The sequence below is a fragment of the Molothrus ater genome, chromosome 1 (assembly GCF_012460135.2).
Source record: "Molothrus ater isolate BHLD 08-10-18 breed brown headed cowbird chromosome 1, BPBGC_Mater_1.1, whole genome shotgun sequence".
Lineage (NCBI taxonomy): Eukaryota > Metazoa > Chordata > Aves > Passeriformes > Icteridae > Molothrus > Molothrus ater.
The window spans coordinates 16,269,149-16,289,103 of record NC_050478.2 but is presented as its reverse complement, the minus strand read 5'-3'; the positions used below and the strand labels follow the sequence as shown (position 1 = coordinate 16,289,103).

Sequence of the window (19,955 nt, the reverse complement as noted above, 5' to 3'; positions counted from 1 at the left end):
AACAGAAATCCTCTTCCCAGTGAGATGAGAAATCTTAGTGAAAAGATTTACACATCGTTACTTCTGTAATTCTTTGTTTGGTTTTTTTTTAGGGTTCTTCTCCAAATTAGTCTTGGAAGTTGCAGTTAAGGTTATTGGAATACAAAAGCTGTTAGAAATTCTATGACATTTTATTCTTCAGTAGTAAAACAAACCAGACCATATCACCTCTTTACTAATAAAGTCAGCATCATCTTACTTTTACCATTTCTTCAAATAAAAAAACCAAGCACACCGTTAAAGTAAAAGAACTTCCTAGCCAGTTTTTCCCTACTTTTGGGAAAAACTTCTAGACTTTTGCCTGAAATGTAGAACATGCAGGTTGGCCTTCTCTGCCCGGTTTGAGGTGGGTTTAAAATCTGGATCTTCATTACTGTGGGCGGACATCCTGCATAAGATCTTGGATCCATGGCTTTATGCTCTGCATCCAACTTCTTTGGTGCTATAGATGCATTAGTCTTGACTGAATTTGTGGGCAGGGTCTCTGAGGGTTTAATGAGGATGAGAGAAGGAGGAGCTCAGATTGAAGTATGGTGATCCAAGTTTCTTAAAGGAAGGATATTTGAAGTGACTGAAGGTACACATATAGTAAGTTGAAATACTTCCATTGCAGAGATTTATCACTGTATTGGAATGGAGGAGCAACTTTCTGTTGAGTGGAAGTCATATTTAAAATTAATTAACTCATATTAATCAGAACAAATTGCCATATAGTATAATTGTATTTAAGTACTGTGTGTTTCTCTGGAGAAAAAGTGGTAATATTTCCTAAAATCATATTAATAAAATAAAGGATATCAGTCTTAATGCTTCAGAAGAAGCTGACAAGTTAAAAATTAATTATAGGCAGACACATTTTAGATATTTTTCCAGTCTGCTGTGGGGATGTTAACAGCACTGTTTTACATTTCTAGTACAGCTCATTATCCTTTCTAAATCCTCAGCAATGTAGCTGGATTTTGTACAATACACTTATATTTGTGGCTTCTTGCACTGGTCTCTTCATAAATGAAGTATGGTTTTATACCCTCCTGTCAAATTTGACACAGTAGCCTATATGCAAAATCCGTGGGTTATGAGGTTTTTGTTCATAGTATATTTTCCAAAGAAAGGTTGAGATCATAAGAAAAAAGTGTAGAATATGAGTGGAGGTGATCAGTAAGGAATTTTTGGCCCACATTTGCCGTAAAGGTTAAGGAAAAAAATGTCCTATTTTTAATACTGGCTGCTTTTCATCCAGTATCTTGAAATGGAAAAGTTGCATTTGTGTGCGCATAATAAATATTAGGTTCAGTAGCATAAACTGCATTAGAAATCAGCTGTCTTCAATTTTTGTTCTGTTAATGTTGTGAGTTTTTTTCTTAAAATGGTAGTTAGGCATTTGATCTTCTGAATTTGAGTATTGTACTAGTGAGTTGTCAGGTTGTATTGGGGAAAATGAAAAATACTGTCTGTCTTCTGTTCAGAGTCTGCATCTGTGGACAAGTCTGTATCCCATTCTTGCACAACTCCTTCTACATCTTCTGCTTCTGGACTGAATCCAACTTCTGCGCCTGCTTCATCTGCTCCTACAGTTCCTGTTTCACCTATCCCACAATCACCAATTCCTCCATTACTTCAGGACCCAAATCTCCTTCGACAGCTGCTGCCTGCTCTGCAAGCCACCTTGCAGCTTAATAATTCTAGCGTAGATATATCCAAAATCAATGAAGGTAAGGATTCTTTAAAGTTCATGTAATCTCTCATTTACATACATTAGTGTATTATTGCATACCAGACTGTAGTAAATGAAAGCCTTATTTTGATTGAAAAGTGAATAAATGAATCCCTAGGTAAAGTGGAGTTTTTTGTGGCTTTTTTTTTCTGTTAAACCTTCTCAGCATTTAAGGATTTCAAATTAATAAATGTTGATGTACATGAGCAGTGTAATTGAAACTGGTGACTTAATCACTATATCAGCATTTGTCTGTTGCGCAAAATTTCGTTAGAGCTCTTTGTTCTTTTGTTTCGTGCACTGTTCTTTGTTTTCTGTAGTTTGTGCTGCTGTTCTATTAATGTGTGTTGCATATAGTGAAACTTCTAGGGGTTCTTAAATCTTGTTGCCTAACAACTTTTTTCTTTAGCATAACAAAGAAAGCCTCTCTGAATAAAGGTAGCGTATCAGTAACTTTGCTAGCCAGTGAAATTTTGTACATTTAATCAGTGTGTCCCTTATATTTTTGTTACATTGGCTTAGGTTGTTAGAAGTCAGTTTATCACTTACCTGTAGTGCCTTTTGCTGCAAGAGCGGGTAGAGTTGATGCATTTTGAATGCAGTTTTTTCTAATGTGTCTGCATGTGACAGGTTACCGATAAAGTGGTGTAGGAGTTTTGTTTGCTTCTTGTGCAAGAATCACTGATTTAAATAGGAAGTAAAATATTTGCATGGAGTGCTGAGAGTTAATTGTCTTTAACTTCCTGAAAGTGCAAATCAAGTAAGGGAAAATGCTTACAAAGTATTCTATACCTTGCAATTATTCATCAGAAAAAGTGGTCAGTTGGTTCCTTTTAATCAGCAAATATTCTGTCTTCATTCAGTACTAATAAGTGAGTAGGTCACTGGTTTCTTTTTCCTGTGCAGGGAAAGTCTTTAAAACTGTAATCCACTAGGTTGGACTAAAAAAAGACTAAAAAACCCACTAAAAAGTGTTATGGCTGTGTTGAAAAAGGAAAGGTCCACTCAACTCCAGTTGTATTTTATTAAAAAGCTGCCCGGTGAAATTTCTAGTAATTTTCTCTTGCCATATGAGCAGCAGCTGTGTATGTCTTGGAACAAGAGTGTTCAGAATTGTTCTGATGACATGAGGGCCTGGCTGTGTCCACGTGGGCAGAGTGACTTCACCTTGCACAGCAGGGCTGCTCTTACTGTGCACACAATCCAGAGTTACTCTGTGCTTTGCTGGTGAGTCAGTTTTCGCAGGAGTGTGCTGGAAGGTATGTGCAGGAAGTATCCACAGAGCCTGCAGACCTTTTTGGAAAGGTTAGTTCAGAAGCTCAGAGTTCAGGGTTTTGTCATCTCATACTGCAAGATGCTCTTCCTGTATTGTGCAGTTTTAAAATGGTTTGAAGTGATTTTATTTTACTGGTGAGGGGATGACATGCGACAGCTAAACCCAGAAGAGATAAGGGTTTTTATTAGTAAGAAGAAACATGGATTTTTAACCTGAAAGAGATTTGTCTTGCTCTTGAACATGAAGTCTGGGCCCCATCTCTTTCAGTGAGTTGAAGTGATTCTGCTTTTTGCTTTTTTAAAAAATTATTGTAGTATAAAAAAATCTTCACACATGTTCTGCTTACTACAGTAGCAAATTGAAAAAATTTTCTCTTGCTGTTTACAAGAATTATTGCTAATCCATACGGTCAACTGGAAGACTTGACGTTATTTTTTTAAAGAATTTTTTGTTAAATGTATGTCTTAAAACTACTAAAGAAAGGACTTGCTAGACATTCCAAGGCAACTTGAAATCAAGTAACTGAAGAACAGTTCAGGTGGATCTTTGGTCATGGTAGATTCAGGAAATAAATGTGAAAGAAAACATACCTTAAATGTAATTAGCCAGTTTCAACAGTTTAAAGTGGTGTTCTAGAATTGTCAGTAAAACAGAATGTTTGTTTTCAGTTCTAACAGCAGCTGTGACACAAGCCTCTCTGCAGTCTATACTCCATAAAATTCTTACTGCTGGACCATCTGCTTTCAATATCACCTCCCTAATTTCTCAAGCTGCACAACTGTCTACGCAAGGTATTCAGAGTTTTTTTTTTTTTTCACTTACATAAATTTGTTACACAACATTTTAAAAAGGCTGATACAGTTGTGGAATCTGTCTCATGGCATATCTTTGGCCACACGATGTGGAGAATGTGAAATGACTTCTTTTTCCAAAGATAGGATAAAAAATTGTTATTGAGGGGCAGGAACCTGACACATTACTAAGTGAACATGCTTCTCTGTCTCACCTTTTGGGATTTTCTTTGTATGTTAAGAAATTCTACAGGAGTAATGTGAAACTGCTGGAATTAGATGTTACTTAACAGTATAAAAGACAACTCTTCCTTACTTCAACACCCATCTTGTAATACTGTGCAACTGTTGACTCTTGGGGGAGGCTTTAAATTCTTAAAGTTTCCTCTGTCTGGTGGGGACTTTTTTTTCATCTTCCAGGCAAGATACTCATTCAGGTATTTCTAATATGTTCTGGCTTGTAACTTAATAAAAAAATTTAAAAACTTAAGTTTAGAAACTTAAACCAAAACAATAAATGCAGTCATCTTACTGAGTAGATAAGCAGTGCTAATGGTAATTTTTAACTATGGGTGGGGAGCTGTTGGTATATGCCTAGAATGGATTCATAGGTTTCTATATAAACTGTTCATGCCTTCTTTTGGTTAAATCAAATTGAACACTCTTAAAATAGGAGTCGCATATGATTTAGTCTCTGAATCTGTAAAAAGCATTTCCTAATAGCTTCTTCTCTTTCCCCTCCCCTGAAATTTTAGAAGTGGGGAGTTTGGGGGACATAACAGTCCCTTAGCTAGGATTGTTGTTGAGCATTAAATAGTTCTAGTTGTTCACAGTGAGCATGTTTGTATATCATCTAATACAGCATACTCTAGAGTACCCAAAGAAAATCTAATTTGCATTTATGATAGGACATGGTTTTATTAAAAGCATTTTTCTTTTCTTTACAGCTCAGCCATCTAATCAGTCTCCAATGTCTTTAACATCTGATGCCTCATCACCAAGATCATATGTGTCTCCAAGGATAAGCACGCCACAGACTAACACTGTTCCACTGAAACCTTTGATGACTACGCCACCAGTATCATCCCAGCAGAAGGTGAGCTCCTTTTGGCTTGTGCCATATTGTAGTAAGAAATCATTATACATAATATTAAATATTGTTCCTATATATCCATGTGCTAACAGTTGTGTGTAGGATAATAAAATATGTGTATCTTTCCCAATAGAAACAAACAACTGGAAGCAACTGCTTGACTGTATTTTGGCAGTGCAGCTTCAGATGAAATCTAGTTTACTTCTCTTGAGGAAATTCTTAATGCTGGCCTCAGATGCTGTCTGGAGATTTTACCAAGGCATTGGTATTCTAGCATATTTAAATAGCAACAAAAGCATACCTCAGTGGCAACAACTGATACAATTATTTAGACTTACCCAATAAAAGATGTTTAGAATGGGAGAGAACTTCTTGGGGAAATTTACTTGAAGTAGTCTCAGATTTTGTTAAGAAATGTTCCAGGTGTCTACAGGTCAATAATATAATGTCCCTTTCCCTTCCTGCCCCCGCACCTCTGTTCATTCAGAATTCCTTCACTGGATCAGTGTCTAGGAAGTGTAAATTGAAGCTAACATACAAGCTGCTGATGTTCTTTCTGAGAAACCCCCACCTTCCTAAAATCTGTCTTCTCTATCACCACTTCTGCTTAGCTGAGGTGTCTTTTTCTCAGTTTTCTGCTCACAAGTGAACCTCTAATGTCTTGGATGCCTTTGAGGAATACTTTTCAGGAGAACACACTGCATTCCTCATTATATTCAAAATGCCTTATTTTCTTTCATCAGATTTTTTCCATGGGTACAAATAAAACCAAGTGATTCTCCCAGTTTCTTTTGATTGACAATGATACAATGAATTGCAAAGCTTCATGTGTGTACCAGTACTGGTTGTTACCTTGGTTTGTGACCCTGGATTGCATCCTCAATCTATGTTCACATCCCATAGCTAGGTGGCAGGTAATGAAATTATCAAATGCCAAGGTTGAGATATTTGGTACTTCCAAATCCTGAAATATGAGAAAGAATCTTAAGTTGTGTACTGTCGATAACTGGAAGTAGATCTCTTCTGGTCTCTACAACCCAGAGATTGATTGTTAGTCCCAGAAGTAACAAATTTTTTTTCTGCAGCAGATACTTTGCCAGTTTGATAAAAAAAGAACTGTCTTGATAGTTTTTCTATTTGTGTAACTCAGTTCCATGAGATGGGAGCTTAGGTGGTGATAGCTCCAGTGTGAGCACGTCTGCTTTAGCAGCCCATCAGGTATGTGAGTCAGGCTAGCTTGTCTAGTTGTACAGTTTGAGGTGAGTTATGCCTAATCAAGATGTGGTGCTGTGCCAGGACACAGTTGGTTTTAGAGCACGTGGGCTTAGAGCAGACAAAGCTGAAGTGGCTCTGTGCAAGAAGAGCCCAGTGCCAGAGGCTCAGGGATTTGAGCTGGCTGTGGGACTACAGTAGTGCCCTAGGCACAGTACCATTGCTTAGGACTGCTTGAACATGTCAGCACTGATTTCAGACCGAAGCTGCTGTGGCTGCCTTTGGGGTGCTGTGTGCATGTGGCAGCTCAGGGGGCACAGACTTTACCTTTTAGCTGTGCCTGTATTGTGTGGTCAGAAGCTGTTCTGAATTTCTGCAAAGTAGTTGTGTAAAGCACAGACTTGTCAAGCTCAGTGAGAATGTTGCTTTTGGTTGGTTGGTTTTTCTGTTTTTTTGAATTTATTTAGCCCTTACTATTTTTCTGTTTCTGGTATATATATTTACAGTCTTTGAAACACTTGGAGAACATGGAGTAATTGAAAGGTTTTGTGGTTCATTTATTTTACAAATCCCACTTTTTCTTTATGGTCCTTTTTTTTGGGGGAGGTTATTTTTACCAGACTAGGAGCTGGTTACTTTACCAGTTTGGATCTGCTGCATGATTCCTTTATTGCTGATGGGCTTCTCTTTTGAAATTGTTCTGTTTGAACAGCCTTGGTGATTTAATGTCTGCTCACACACTGAGCAAAATGCAGGCATTAATAGCAAAGTTCTTCATGTCATACATTTCATAAAGGTACTTGTGTAGTCTGTTCTCATAAATCAGTTTACGATCTGCTACTGTTTCACCCTCCTGAACTATACAGTTCTGTTTATTTCAACAGCAGATTGATCTTAAAATTATCTTGCTTTCCCTTTTAGTACCATGGACTTATCATGTGCTACTCAGACTTCTTTAGTATATGCCTATTAATCTAAAAACCAGAAAGAACACATGTTCATTTTGATGATAAGTTTAAAGGTGACTTTTCCTCTTAGACATTTAAGAGTTTGAATGGACATTAAGACAGCTCCCTCCCCCCCCCCCCCCCCCCGAATATTTAAATGAATCAGTATGTCTTCAGTTTATTTTACCATCTGTGGTTTGTTTCATAGAAGTCATAGTTTCTGAAGTAGAGCATTTCTGGAGGTTCAGGAGACCCTAGTTAGTAATCTACACTAATGTGAAGTCATCAAATGCCAGAGAGGCTGGACAATTTGGTTTTTTTGTCTTTATGGATCCCTAGAAGCCATTTTTTCTTTGCTCTCTCCCTTTTCTCTCAATATTGTTAGCTCAATTTTGTGAAGTGGAGGATAAATTTTGAAGCTCAACCTCTCTTGTATGTATTTCAAAATTGGTATGCAAAGCATTGGGCGAGATGAAATATCTTGGACTTCATTTGCTGTAAATTAGACATTACTAGATTCCCAAACTTCTCGTCCTGATGTAGTTGAGAAATTCATAGAAATGACTGTATCTTACTGCTGGTATCTTAATACCTTGCATTGAATGTGTACTGCAAAGGAAAAGCAAGAAAGTACTGATGACTATTTTTGTAGTCACCTGTGAGTTTAGAATTTAGAGAAGAGGGAACAGCATACTGATAAATATGCTTTAGATTTTTTTTTCCATTTTTGATAAAGATGTTTTTAATATGCTTGTGATGTAATTATGTTCTTGACACTGTGTAATGTATTTTCAAGTAGGGAACTCTTAAATTTGTACAGGAAGATGTTATTTGGGTGATGAACAAACTCTTCTGAGGTTGAAAATGAGCTCAGTGCTCAGATGGAAGATACAGTCAAAGATAACATAAGCTTGCAATATTTCGACAAGTCACATGGGTCTAAATTTGCTTCTGTTACGTCTATTAATAACCCCTTCTTAGTACAAAAAAAAAATCTTTCTGCACAGCTGTGGAATAGAATTTTTTTTTTAACTAACACCTTGTGAAGATAATAAAAATTGTGTCAGCAAAAGGCCTTGTAGCAAACAAACCCTACAGGTGTTGAAACTGTAATTTCCTTATCTTTTTCTGTTTCTTACACTTGCTCTTTACTGTGGAGGAATTCTAATGAAGTCTTGAACTTTCCAGGTTGCTACTCCAGGTGTTAAACAAGGACCAGCTTCCCAGGCAGCACCTCAGCAGCCAGTAATAGCTGACAAGCAGGCAGGTCATGAACCTGCCTCTCCACGAAGTCTTCAGCGTTCAAGGTATATTGAAATGCTTCTCTTCTGTCATTAGATTTTATCTGCATTCAGTGTGTATTGTATATGTTGCAGTTAGTGGACTCTCTTTGGCCAGTTTATTGAACTGCTGCTACTGAGATGATGCAGCTAAGTACCTTTGTTACATATTTAATGTGGTGGATTCTCCATTTTTGGGGTAGTCATTAGACCATTCTCACAGAAGCAACATGGTTGTGTTCTGTCACTCTGGTGTCAATTTTATAAGTGATTCCTTGGATTGTGATTTCAGAGTTTTGAAGTTTCTGTCTCTGTGCAGTTAGAGAATCTGTGATGCTTAGTGTTGTTAGATGTTTGTGGTGTCTTGCTGTAGTGTAATTTAATTCTGAATTTAGCATGATATTTTGGTTTGTTGGGTGATATTGCACTCTAATGAAAAGCATTAAAATTAAGTAAGTTTCACAAATACCTTTCATTGGCCAGACTTTTTTGTCAACATTGCAACTTATTAAGATGTTGCATGATACCAACATTTAACCTCTGATTTACAAGGTGGGTTTAGAATCTGTATCTTTGAAACCTTTCTTTTGGGTAGATGGAGTCTTCATAGTGTTGGATGCTCCACATTTTGTCATATTGGTTCCAGGGGCTGTAACCAAAGATGTGTCATGAGTCATGTCAAATGTGTGATGGAGTCATGGTATAGAACTGTGGTAGGAAGAAGTTGACTTTTTTAGAGGTTCTGTAAATCTACACTTCTTAATAGCTGGATTTTTAGAGTGATTGAATAAGGTGTGTGGTGTGGTATGGTATTAAATAGAAAAACAAAAAGCCAAAGCCCAATACTCTTGCATTGTCAGCATACCTGAAGCTACACATGGTGCTGCTTTCCAGATCATAAAAGAGTGAGATCCTTTTATCGGCCCTTCTGGGACTAATAACAAAAGGGACTTTTGGGTTTGTTTTTTTTTTTTTTTGTTTTTGTGGTTTTTGTTTTTTGCGGGGGGGGGGAGGTTTTTTTGTTGGTATTGGCTGTTTTTGTGGGGAGAAGAGATGTATGTTTTGAAGTTTTTTGGGGGACTGGGTTATCTGTTGTATGCTTGGCAGTCCTGTCCCAGAAGCTGGCTTTATTGGAGACCCTGGAGTATTGACCAGTTTGAGGGTACAGACTCAAGAAAGTCAGAAATTTTGAGTTTTTAATGAAGGCTATTTTACAGACACTTGATTCTAAGCTCTGTTGGATTATAAGCCTGTAGCTCATTTATCTCTTTTAGGAGAATAAAGGCAAAGTGTCCAGCTCCAGTCCCTAGTAATTATGAATGGTGCTATTTAAATCTTTCTGAATTATAGTACCAAAGATAAAGTTACACTTTGCAGCAAGCTGAGCTTCTTTTATGAGGAGTGATGAGTTTTTGTGGGATAGCTCTCAGTCACAGGCCCTTTTATTCTTTGCTTGTCACCCTCTCGGCACAGGAAGTCTTCTTAAGAAAGATGGTCTTATTCTTGGAAACCTTTACCATGGCTTAGAGTCTGTGTGAGTTGATACTGGTGGGCATTTGGCCTGCTAGTCCATGCCTCACCCTTCCTTTGGGTTACATGACTTTGTACTCCAGCATGACCCTTACCTACAGTGAGTTTAGGGATCTGCTGTCCCTCTGCAAACCATTGCTCCATTTGGCATCAGTGTTTTGCTGGAGGGAGCTGAGTTTGCCCCAGCCCTGCTGAAGCAGGGGCATTGTGCAGGTAGCACACTCCATGGCTGAGGGCAGGAGGCAGTGTGCAGGCCAGGGTGAAAGAAACTGAGACAGTGTTAGTATTGTTCAGTGTCCTGTGTCTCTGAAATTAATACATGTTTGTGACTCTGCTGTATTGTGCATCCTGAGTTCATGTGATTTCAGTTTGCTTTGGAAGTGTCTCGTTTGCAACAAGTGGAAAATTAAGGAATAGGTGACTTGGAAAAACCTGTGTGACTGGTATTTTCTTCTGTTGAGTGCAGTGGAGTTGAATGAAAGTGGACCAGTTCAGATATTGATTTACTTACCTGCAAAAGATTTGCTGTGTCGCAGTATGTCTGAATTGATATGGAACGGATGATTCCTTTATAAGTGAAAGTACTTGATTGGATTGGGAGTGGCTCTTGGGAGCAATTTTTACTTTTATAGGAGTGAACAACAATTTAGCAAACTGAACTGTGGACAGATGGTCCAAAATCTTTTTAGCTCTGTGAATTAAGGTTGCATTTTTCTCTCTTAAATACTGATTAATTGAGCAGAAGTTCATCACAGCTGCATTTCCTTGGCTCATTAAAAGTTTTAAGTAAATGGAGGTAAAATTATTTTTGACTTGCTGGGGTGGAAACACAGTGTGAGAAAACCTGAGTAGCTATTGTGAACTTTCAAAAAGTGAACATTTCAGCCATTTAAGTTGGGAAATTAACACAATGCAGGCATACGGTGAGTCTGTTTGTTAGAGATTATTCCAAAGACACACAATCGATTATGGCTGCTTTAAATATGAAACTAAATTAGTGCTTCCATAACTAATAGTTTCATCAGGTTGGTAGTTTCTCTCTGTTTTCAGAAAGGACTGAGAAAAATTTTCCTTTACCTTGGGAAAGTGCTGTGAAGGGAGATATTTCATTGCATTTTTTGTAGGTTGTAAAATTCTGACGTTTGTAGTAGTATATTTCAGAACGATCATGTTTTAATACCCTTGATACAGATATTTTTGCCTCTCTGGAGGCATTCTGTTACTTGTGGCATAGTCAGTCTTTAACTCAGCTAAGGCAAGTATTTCCCTTCAGTGAGGCATTTAAAAATACTGTGGTAGTTTGGAACAGTCATTGCTGCATTCATAGCTCCCCCTGCTGCTAATACAGCAGTGCCTAGGATATATTGTGACAGTATGTTTTAGTCATAATTAAGGTACAGCTTCATTTTTGAGAAGCCCACAGATTTTATTTATTTATTTTCTTGAAACATTTCTGATGTATTTGAGTTTTACTAATGAAGCAGGAGTGGGAGAAGACAGGCTGATAAATGAAGAGGAGGCAAGTCATAGAGGGAAATTTAATTCTAGTAGAACTAAGGAGTAAATAAGGTTGTGCCTGAATTCTACTTAATTAATAAAAATAGCCTGTCTCTGCACCATCACTATGCTGATGCTAAATTAGAATAATTTACTTTGGAACAGAATTCAAGCTGCAGTCTACTTTGGTCCCAACTTGGAGTAGGACTGGCAAGTTTGAATTGCTTAGGTGACGTTTTTTTTTAATATCTCAGAATATCTTCTTCTGATGTTTGACTGCCCTTATGGTGATTGTTTTTTCTCATGTCTAATTAGAATGTCCCTTGTTGCAGCTTGTCTCTGCCTCTTGTGCTGTCACTGTGCATCTCTGAAAAGAGTCTTTTCTCCCCCAAAAGTAGTAAAAATCTGCAAAAAGATCCCTCAATCCCCTTCCCCTCAGTCTTCAGGTTTCCAGACTGAATAAACTTTAAGCTTCTTCTGATACAGCATGTGCTTCAGCCCCTTAGTCACCTGTGTGGTCCTGTGCCACATTCCTTTGCTGTAGCAGTTTAATTCTTGTCTGGTTTTAGGCTTCCCACTATACAGTGCTCCAGATACTGTGAATCGCATAAGCTCTGAAAAGAAGGGAGGAGTTGCCTTTTTTATAGGAGAAGTGCTTCATCCCTCTTGTCGGCTTGGTGACTCTCTGGCTTTGTTCCAGCAGGTCCAGTCAGACATCCAATTTGTTGGCTGTAATTCTTAATGCTGTAGTTCTTTGAAAGTGTGAGTTGAATAGGGTAAATGTCTGGGCATTGGACTAGAGAGATAGTTGCATTATGTAAGGATGTTTTCAGTCTTCAAAGGGACCGACAGGTTTGGTGATGAATCAGAAGTCCTTTGAAATTTGGTTCTCCTTCATAATACTTTCTTCTTGCCTGCAAGTGATACACAGTTTTAAGAAATAGACTGAAATTATGGCCTGTGTTGAAAAGTTTCTGCCAGTGGGAGAAGCACTAACGCAGTTAGTGCTACTATTTCTCAGTACGTGTAGTGCCAAAGAACATTTAACTGTGAGGTACCATCACTGTTATGCTGAGTACGTTCCAGTAAAGCAGTCAGGTTTGGTAGCTGCAAACACACTGCTCCTGTGATACTTCTGTTCTCCCGAGTGCATTCAGTAAAGATGTGCAATGTCACAAAACCATGTAGATTGTGTTTTGACATGAGTACTGAACTCCTCAAATCCCATATGGCTGTATTTTCAGATTAGGATATCAGGCATTGTTCTTAATGATTATTCTGACAAACCTCTTTTGAATAAATGTGTTTGCCTCCCATCTGATACATCATTACTGAAAATCTTATGTTTGCAGCTGTTTGAAGGAAGAACATAAATATATGTATATTTTCTATCCAGCACCATTTAGGCACAGCTTACCTCTCTTGAATAGCTCTCAGAGTTAAAACCAGACATCACAAAACCCTACCAAATAACAGAATCCTCTGTTACATTGTAGCACTCAGTTCCAATTAAATTTAGAGGTTTGTAGAAAGGTGGCCCAGGTTTGGTCTACCAGGAGTATTTACTTGTGGCTTGAACGCTTTATGTATTTTTGTGCCTGGAAGCATGAATTTTCAGTGTTCTTTTCTCTCTAGGTTCACATATGTTTTTAAATGCTCACTTGTTTTTTGTTATTCTTTCTTCTAGTAGTCAAAGAAGTCCATCACCAGGTCCAAATCATACCTCTAGCAGTAGTGCATCAAACTCAACACCTGCACCACAGAATACATCTGTACGACCCACATGTTCATTAACACCTACGCTAGCAGCACACTTCAATGAGAACCTTATAAAGCATGTTCAGGGCTGGCCTGCAGATCATGCAGAAAAGCAGGTGAGTGCTCCTTTGCTTTGTTACCTGGGAGAGGGCATAATATCTAGCTTAAAATTTGGGTTGCTTTTTCTAGGAATTAAAAGTATTAAAACCTTTATTCTTGTCCTCAGCCAGGAGAGAGGAAAGGGAGATTAGGCCAGACCTGCAGGTTTTATGTGTGTTGCCTTTCAGTAGTTGGGTATTTTCAGTCTCACTTGAAGTGTCAGTGCTTTTGAAATTCCCTCAGATGAATAGCTGTCCTCATAACTATTTTCTTACTGCTAAAGTTCTGTTGAAATTTACAGAGAATATAGAGTTCAACATATTTTTTCATAATGATATTTTGGTTATGTGGAAAATGTTATAAATTAGGTACAGAGTTAAACTATTTGAGAATACTCCATGATTTTAGTTACTGACGTGTTAGTTCTACACAGTGTAGAAGAAACTCTACCTTGTTTGTGAATTAATGTAGATACTCAGACTGAATTTGGGCTATTTTTGCATAATGGGAAATCCAGTCAAACTGTCATCCATATATTATAGCTAATTGCCTGAAATCTGTTCTCTTGTAGTAATACAAGGAAACTGGATGCATGTCAGCTGCTTGGAATGTATTACTCAAAGGAACCATATTGGTTATTGAATCTAGTTAAGTTATTTCTGCAGGCAGCCATATCTGATGCAGTCTATTTGGGGTAATAATCTTACCTAGCCCAGTTTACTTTGGTCTTTTAAAGACGTGATGCATGCTGGCACAATTCTACACTGGAGACTTTTGGATAGTAACTTGCAAGATGACTCTCACAAGCACAGTCTAAACTGAGACCCTGTTAGGATTCCTGCTTCTTTTCACTGATTTGTTAAAGTTGGTTTTAAGAAATTACCAACCTGTACTGAATCAAACACTGAGGCATTGCTGTGGAGTGTCTTGAAGGAAATGGTGTAGCATAGGCACTTATCTATGGCCTTGGTCTGTAGTTTTGAAAGTATTATTTTCACAGTGTACTGAATTCACAAGTATCTTAATATAGAAAGCAGATTTATGCAGTGCATAGGTTTTGGGGTCTTTTTCCCTTGTTGGTAATAAAGAGATCAAAAAACTCAGCTAATGCTAGGCAGTCATGTACTCAGTTGGGTACTTCTCCCTTTGTGCTACATGCTGTATTGTCCTGTCTGCTATTTCAGGTGATTTCGCGTGGTGGTGTTGTTTATAGACCAGTTTTGAATAGTAGCACTTGAGGCACTTAAGTGAGACATTTGATATAAAAGTGAATGAAAGTATAGGTGCAGGTACATAGTGAAGAAGATAAGATAGATCAAAGTGGAGAGACTAAAATCCAGTGCCTTGGTTTCTTCAGATAGCTGCCAGATATATAGTGTAATTTGAACTTAAGGCAGAAGAGCACATGCCTGAGTAAACTGAAAAATAAATAAGTAAATAAATTAGAAAAGTCAGGACAAGTATGTGCTAAAGCAGTTGGACTTGAAGAAATGTGGTGTGCAAGTAGTTAATAGCTAAAACATTCTTGAATTACAGCAATTACCTCACAGAACTCATAAAAAGCACTTAACATGGCAAACTGAAAAACAATTCAGTAACTGGAGTTACTGCATGGGCAGTTATATCCTACTAGACACCAGGGTACTCCTGGATGTTAATAAACTCCAGAAATGAAAACTTTTAATGTAGGGAATTAGAATACAAAATGCTGCTTTGAACTGGAGAAATGCCAAAAGTTGATGAAGACCTGTGCTAAATAACATTATTTTTGGGAAGGAGAATTAAATGTACAAGTACCTAATCAGATGTGGATGAATCCCAGTAGGCAGCTAAGCACCACACAGCTACTTGCTCACTCTGCCCCAGCTGGATAGGGGAAACAATTAGGCAGAAGTGAGAAAACTTGGGAGTTGAGGTAAAAGCAGGTCAAAGAGTAAAAGAGGGAGGGGGAAAGGGATGCAGAAGCAGTCACTACCAGCCAGCCAGTGCACTGCCAGTTCCTGAGCCATGGCAACCCTAGAACACTGTCCCCCAGTTTTACTGCTGAGCATGGCACATGTATGGTGTGGAATATCCCTGAGGTCATTTCGGGTCAGCTCTCCCAGTTTTGTTCCCTCCCTGCCCGTTGTCCACCCACAATGTATTTGGGTGGAGAGCAGGTCAGAGAGAGAAAGGGAGAAACCCTTGATGCTGTGTAGGATCTACTTAGAAATTGCTAAAGCTTTACTATGCTGTCAGCACTGGCTTGGTCACAGCTTCAAAACATGGCACCACGTGGCACCATTTTCTTCTCTCTGAAGAGAATTAATTCCATCCCAGCCAGACCCAGTGTAGCAGAGGATAACATTGCTAAACAGTAATGCTGCAGGGAAGGCTGTATTTTGAATCAATTTCTCCATGTGCCTACTTGAAAGAAGTCCTGTTCCCTATTGCAGTGTAATACACAGGGCCTCAGATAATTATACTGGTCTCCCTGGTGCTGTTGAGGAGTCCTCTGGAGTCATATCCAGTACAGTGATGACACTTCAAGAAATGCACAAATTGGGAATTGGATAGGTTGTGCTTTTTAAATTTACACTTCTGCTTATCTCCAGCTGACTAAGTGGGAATATTAAAGTAATGGAGTTGATCTGTTAGAGAGCACCTGAAGAGGGTTGCAGAGTTTTTTTCTGTTAGGTAGAAGGTAGCTGGAAAGATGATGGCATTCAGTTATTTTTGTCACTAAGGCTTAATTAGATGGGAAATTTAAGTCTGCCATTGGAATAATGGTTGGAGACTTTGAAACTGTTTGAAAAGGTTATTTTAGAAGCTCCAAGTCCTGTCACATATTGTCTTTCAAGATGGCTGGGTAAACATTTAGGATCAAGAAGGCCTTAGCATAGGCGTAGGTTAGACAGTTTCTGGGCAGCAGTGTTGTTTATTTGTGATTCAAAATGGGCTTTTGTAGACAACTTAAAGTGCTTCTGATTTAATACTGCCTTTTGAAATTAGAGTGCTTTGCTGTTTCAAGAGACACTGATCCAGCAATTCTCTGGCTACTGCCACTTGTTTCCAATGCATGATTCAAAATCCTAATCTTTGTTTAACCCCTGCAGGCATCAAGATTACGTGAGGAAGCCCATAACATGGGAAGTGTGCATATGTCAGAAATTTGTACTGAATTAAAGAATTTAAGGTCTTTAGTTCGAGTATGTGAAATTCAAGCAACTTTGCGTGAGCAAAGGTAAGCATGTGCTCTGTGCTTATCTTCAGTTTTTAGGGTGTTATTAGAACTTCATTCTTGCCTTATTTTGCATGAGTTCTGTTTACTGATGGCTGTAAGTACACCAATACTTGCCATGTTTGCGAGCTGTCTTCCCTGTGTACATTCTGCCTGTTTCTGTCCACTAAGCAGAACCAGATATGCAATTCCTGTATCTGCTTTAACTGAGATAGAAAATAAATCTCTGCAGAAACCTTAGTGCATTACAAAGAACTGATGAACTCACAGTATTTCAGCATGCTTCTAGAGTATCAGCCCATACATAATGCATAGATTGCATAGGTACATGTCTGCACAGTTTATCCTGATCTGAAGCACTACAGTTCATATGAGAAATTCAATAGATCTAAAGCCAGAGCAAGTTTGAACAGGTGTAATTTACATCACAAGTGAAGGAGAAATTAATGTTTGGTTATAGCAAAGTAGATGTGCTATAAGTCAGTGATAGCAGGTGTCTTGCGTATCACTTCAGTGATAGGCTGAATACTTTTGTGCAAGATTGGAAACTGTAATCATAAAATACATGCTCAAAATATTCACCAGTGGTCCTGATTTTGTATCTGCTTTCATACTCAGTTTCCTCTTTCAGTGATACTATCCCAACTATCAAATCACACTACAGTTTGAATACAGTGCTTCTTACTGTTTGAAGCCACCTTAATTGTGTTGCATGCTGCTAAAATAGCTGCATTTATTCTAGAAGCTCTTGCGTTTTGGCAGATAGTGAAACAATCCTTTAGAATCAGGCTGTAATATATTTGTAAGCCTTTCCTGATAAAGAACTGAAAACACCCATTTTTTCTGAAGCTTTATTTCATAACTTCACTACATGAATTATAACTTCTGTAGTATATTTAATGAATGGCTTGGTTTCTTACAGTTTTAATTTCCTAAGGTGTCATTTGTCTCTGCACATTTGATCTGAAATAACATGTCAAATGTCGTTGTTCAGCTCATTAAATAGCACCTTCTTTCTTGTACACTTTGTATCCTAAAACTGTCAATGGATAATTATTATTATGACTTTGAGCCTGTAGTAACATGTATCTTTTATTTTTGCTGCAATCCCAAAGATGTGGAATACAAGGCATAAGTAACCAAGTTGATGGGGGAGGCTTTGACAAAGGATGGGATTATCAAAATCAATACATTTAAATGATGATACTATTTCTGTACTTCTGCACAGAAGAGTGCTACTTAAATGTCTTCCAAGAAGGAACTTCATCTCTAGATAAAGCACATACATTGTTTGAATCATAACTGACAGCATGTAAAAAGTCACTTTTCATTGATTGATATATTTTATACGCCCATGCCTTGAAGCTGAATGTTCTCCTTTTGGTGTCTCTATATTAATATATTATTTTCCACCTACTTTTCAGTAGAAAATTCATTTTTAATGAAGTGGGCACATATTTGTAAAGTGTTCCAAAAAAGTGCTGAATTGTTCCTTTTTCTGCATTTATTAAAGTTGCTTCAGCCTTCATAGAATATTTATATAAAACCTAAATTCTCCCTGAGTATTTTCTTATTTCACTGACATGTTTGTATTACACTTCAGCATCATGAAAAGTGGTTCAAATTGTTCATTAAAAATTCCTGTGAACCAGATGTTTGTTAGTCATGGTAATTGCTTATGTCACTTCAGAAAAAGAGGAAAAAAGGTATAAGAAGTTGTGAGCAATATAATTTATTTTTAAGCAAGGTGTAGTTACAACTTTTTATCTTAGATGCCCTTTAATGATGCTTCAAATGTTTTTGAAATTGGAAAATTGGAGCTTACCATAAGTAGAGACTGCCATTAGCCACAGAGCCAAATACTTTAAAAAAAGCAAGTGAGAAGAAGACTCACCTTTTTTTTTTTTTTTAAGAGCACTTTAGGTTGTTTTACCATCTGGAAAACTGCATGATAAAGGCATAATGCTGTTCTCCAGATTACTCAGTTACTTGGCTTACTTGCCAGTGTCCTGTTTTTTCTGGGAGCTACATTCAAGTGAAGAGCTGACCTAAACACAACTATGTATCAGTCATAATAAAAATGCAGCAACTTAGTTTTTTGAACTAAAGTGTCAAACACACCAAGCCTTTTGTGCATCTGCACATGGCTCTAGGTTATTGAACAGATTGGGAATTGATACCTGATTCTTTTAATGGGGCTAAGGAAGTTGGTATCTTTTACTGAAATTGCAGAAGTACTTGTGTAGATGCTTATTTAATACATCTGTATAGTGGAAATGTTTATACTAATTAATTTCTTTTCTCTTGCAGGATACTATTTTTGAGGCAACAAATTAAAGAACTTGAAAAGCTAAAGAATCAGAATTCCTTCATGGTGTGAAAAATTGTAAACAATTGCACATGGTTTTGAGTACAGGAACTATTAAACTGATGCCCAGTCTTAACACTTTTGAGCTGCATTTGAGTAGACTTTGGACCGTTGAGCTGGGCAGAAAAAAAAGTTGACATGGGGAAGGGGACAGGAGGGAGTCAAATTCAGGGGAAAGATACAAGAATGATTTGTAAAACCCTTGAAATGTAGATTTCTTGTAGATGTATTCTTCACGTTGTAAATATATTTTGTAGAGTGAAGCCATGGGAAGCCATGTGTATCAGAGCTTAGACATCCAAAACTAATCAATGCTGAGGTGGCTAAATACCTAGCCTCTTACATGTAAACCTGTCTGCAAAATTAGCTTTCTTTTTTTTTTTTTCCTTTCTTTTTTTTTCTTTTTTTTTCTTTTTTTTTTTTTTTTTTTTTTAGTTAATTTATCATTCAGAAATTTTTCCTAAAATTCAATGCAAGCGCCAGGCGATTTGTGTCTAAGGCTGCAACAGTTTGGGCAATGTACAAAATACCACGAAACAACTGTTTCCACACTTGCACCGAGTCGAGAGCAGTGCTTCTCCATTTCTGTTTTACAGAGAAATGTTTTTCATCTTCTGTGTTCCATTTCCCCGTGAAATCCTAAATCTGATTTTATCAGCTTTTTAATGCTTCTAATTTTCTCTTTTCTTAAGGCACTGTTGCTATGGCACTTTTTCTATAATCTTTTCATTCCTGTGTACAGTAGCTTAAAATTGCAGTGATTGAGCATAACCCACTTGTTTGTATAAATTATTGAAACGTATTTCCATTTGCACCCTGTAAGAATGGACTTAGAGTACTGCTGGGCATGTGTGCTGAAAGTACATTACTTGCTCAAATATAAGGAAATAGCCCAATGAACATGTTAACATGGTTGTGGGAGGGGAAAGAGGAAAAAAAAAAGCTAGTCAGATGTGAATTGTATCTGTTGTAATAAACATGTTAAAGCAAAGAAACACTGGTTTTCATTTCCTTTGGTCAACACATTAAAATTTGGTCTTTTTGGGGATTCTTTATTAGAACTGTTCTTGTTGAACATTTTTGTACTTAAATAATTCCTCAAGGGAGGTTTTGTTTAAAACTTGTAAACAG

At 37.6% G+C, this 19,955-nt stretch overlaps 1 protein-coding gene across 3 annotated transcripts in view; it reads left to right on the top strand.

Annotated features, from left to right (window-relative positions):
- The window catches only part of WAC (WW domain containing adaptor with coiled-coil), a 55,664-nt gene extending 36,726 nt beyond the window's left edge, over nucleotides 1-18,938 (top strand). For 2 of the 3 annotated variants that reach the window (XM_036379249.2, XM_036379247.2), the window contains exons 8-14: nucleotides 1,506-1,751; nucleotides 3,698-3,820; nucleotides 4,768-4,916; nucleotides 8,261-8,379; nucleotides 13,067-13,253; nucleotides 16,332-16,459; nucleotides 18,767-18,938. In XM_036379249.2, the coding sequence (XP_036235142.1) occupies nucleotides 1,506-1,751; nucleotides 3,698-3,820; nucleotides 4,768-4,916; nucleotides 8,261-8,379; nucleotides 13,067-13,253; nucleotides 16,332-16,459; nucleotides 18,767-18,836 (1,022 nt within the window). In that variant the 3' untranslated portion in view covers nucleotides 18,837-18,938. The remainder of the gene's footprint in view (nucleotides 1-1,505; nucleotides 1,752-3,697; nucleotides 3,821-4,767; nucleotides 4,917-8,260; nucleotides 8,380-13,066; nucleotides 13,254-16,331; nucleotides 16,460-18,766) is intronic. The other variant, XM_036379248.2, reaches the window with a different exon arrangement.
- The last annotated feature ends 1,017 nt before the right edge of the window (nucleotides 18,939-19,955 follow it).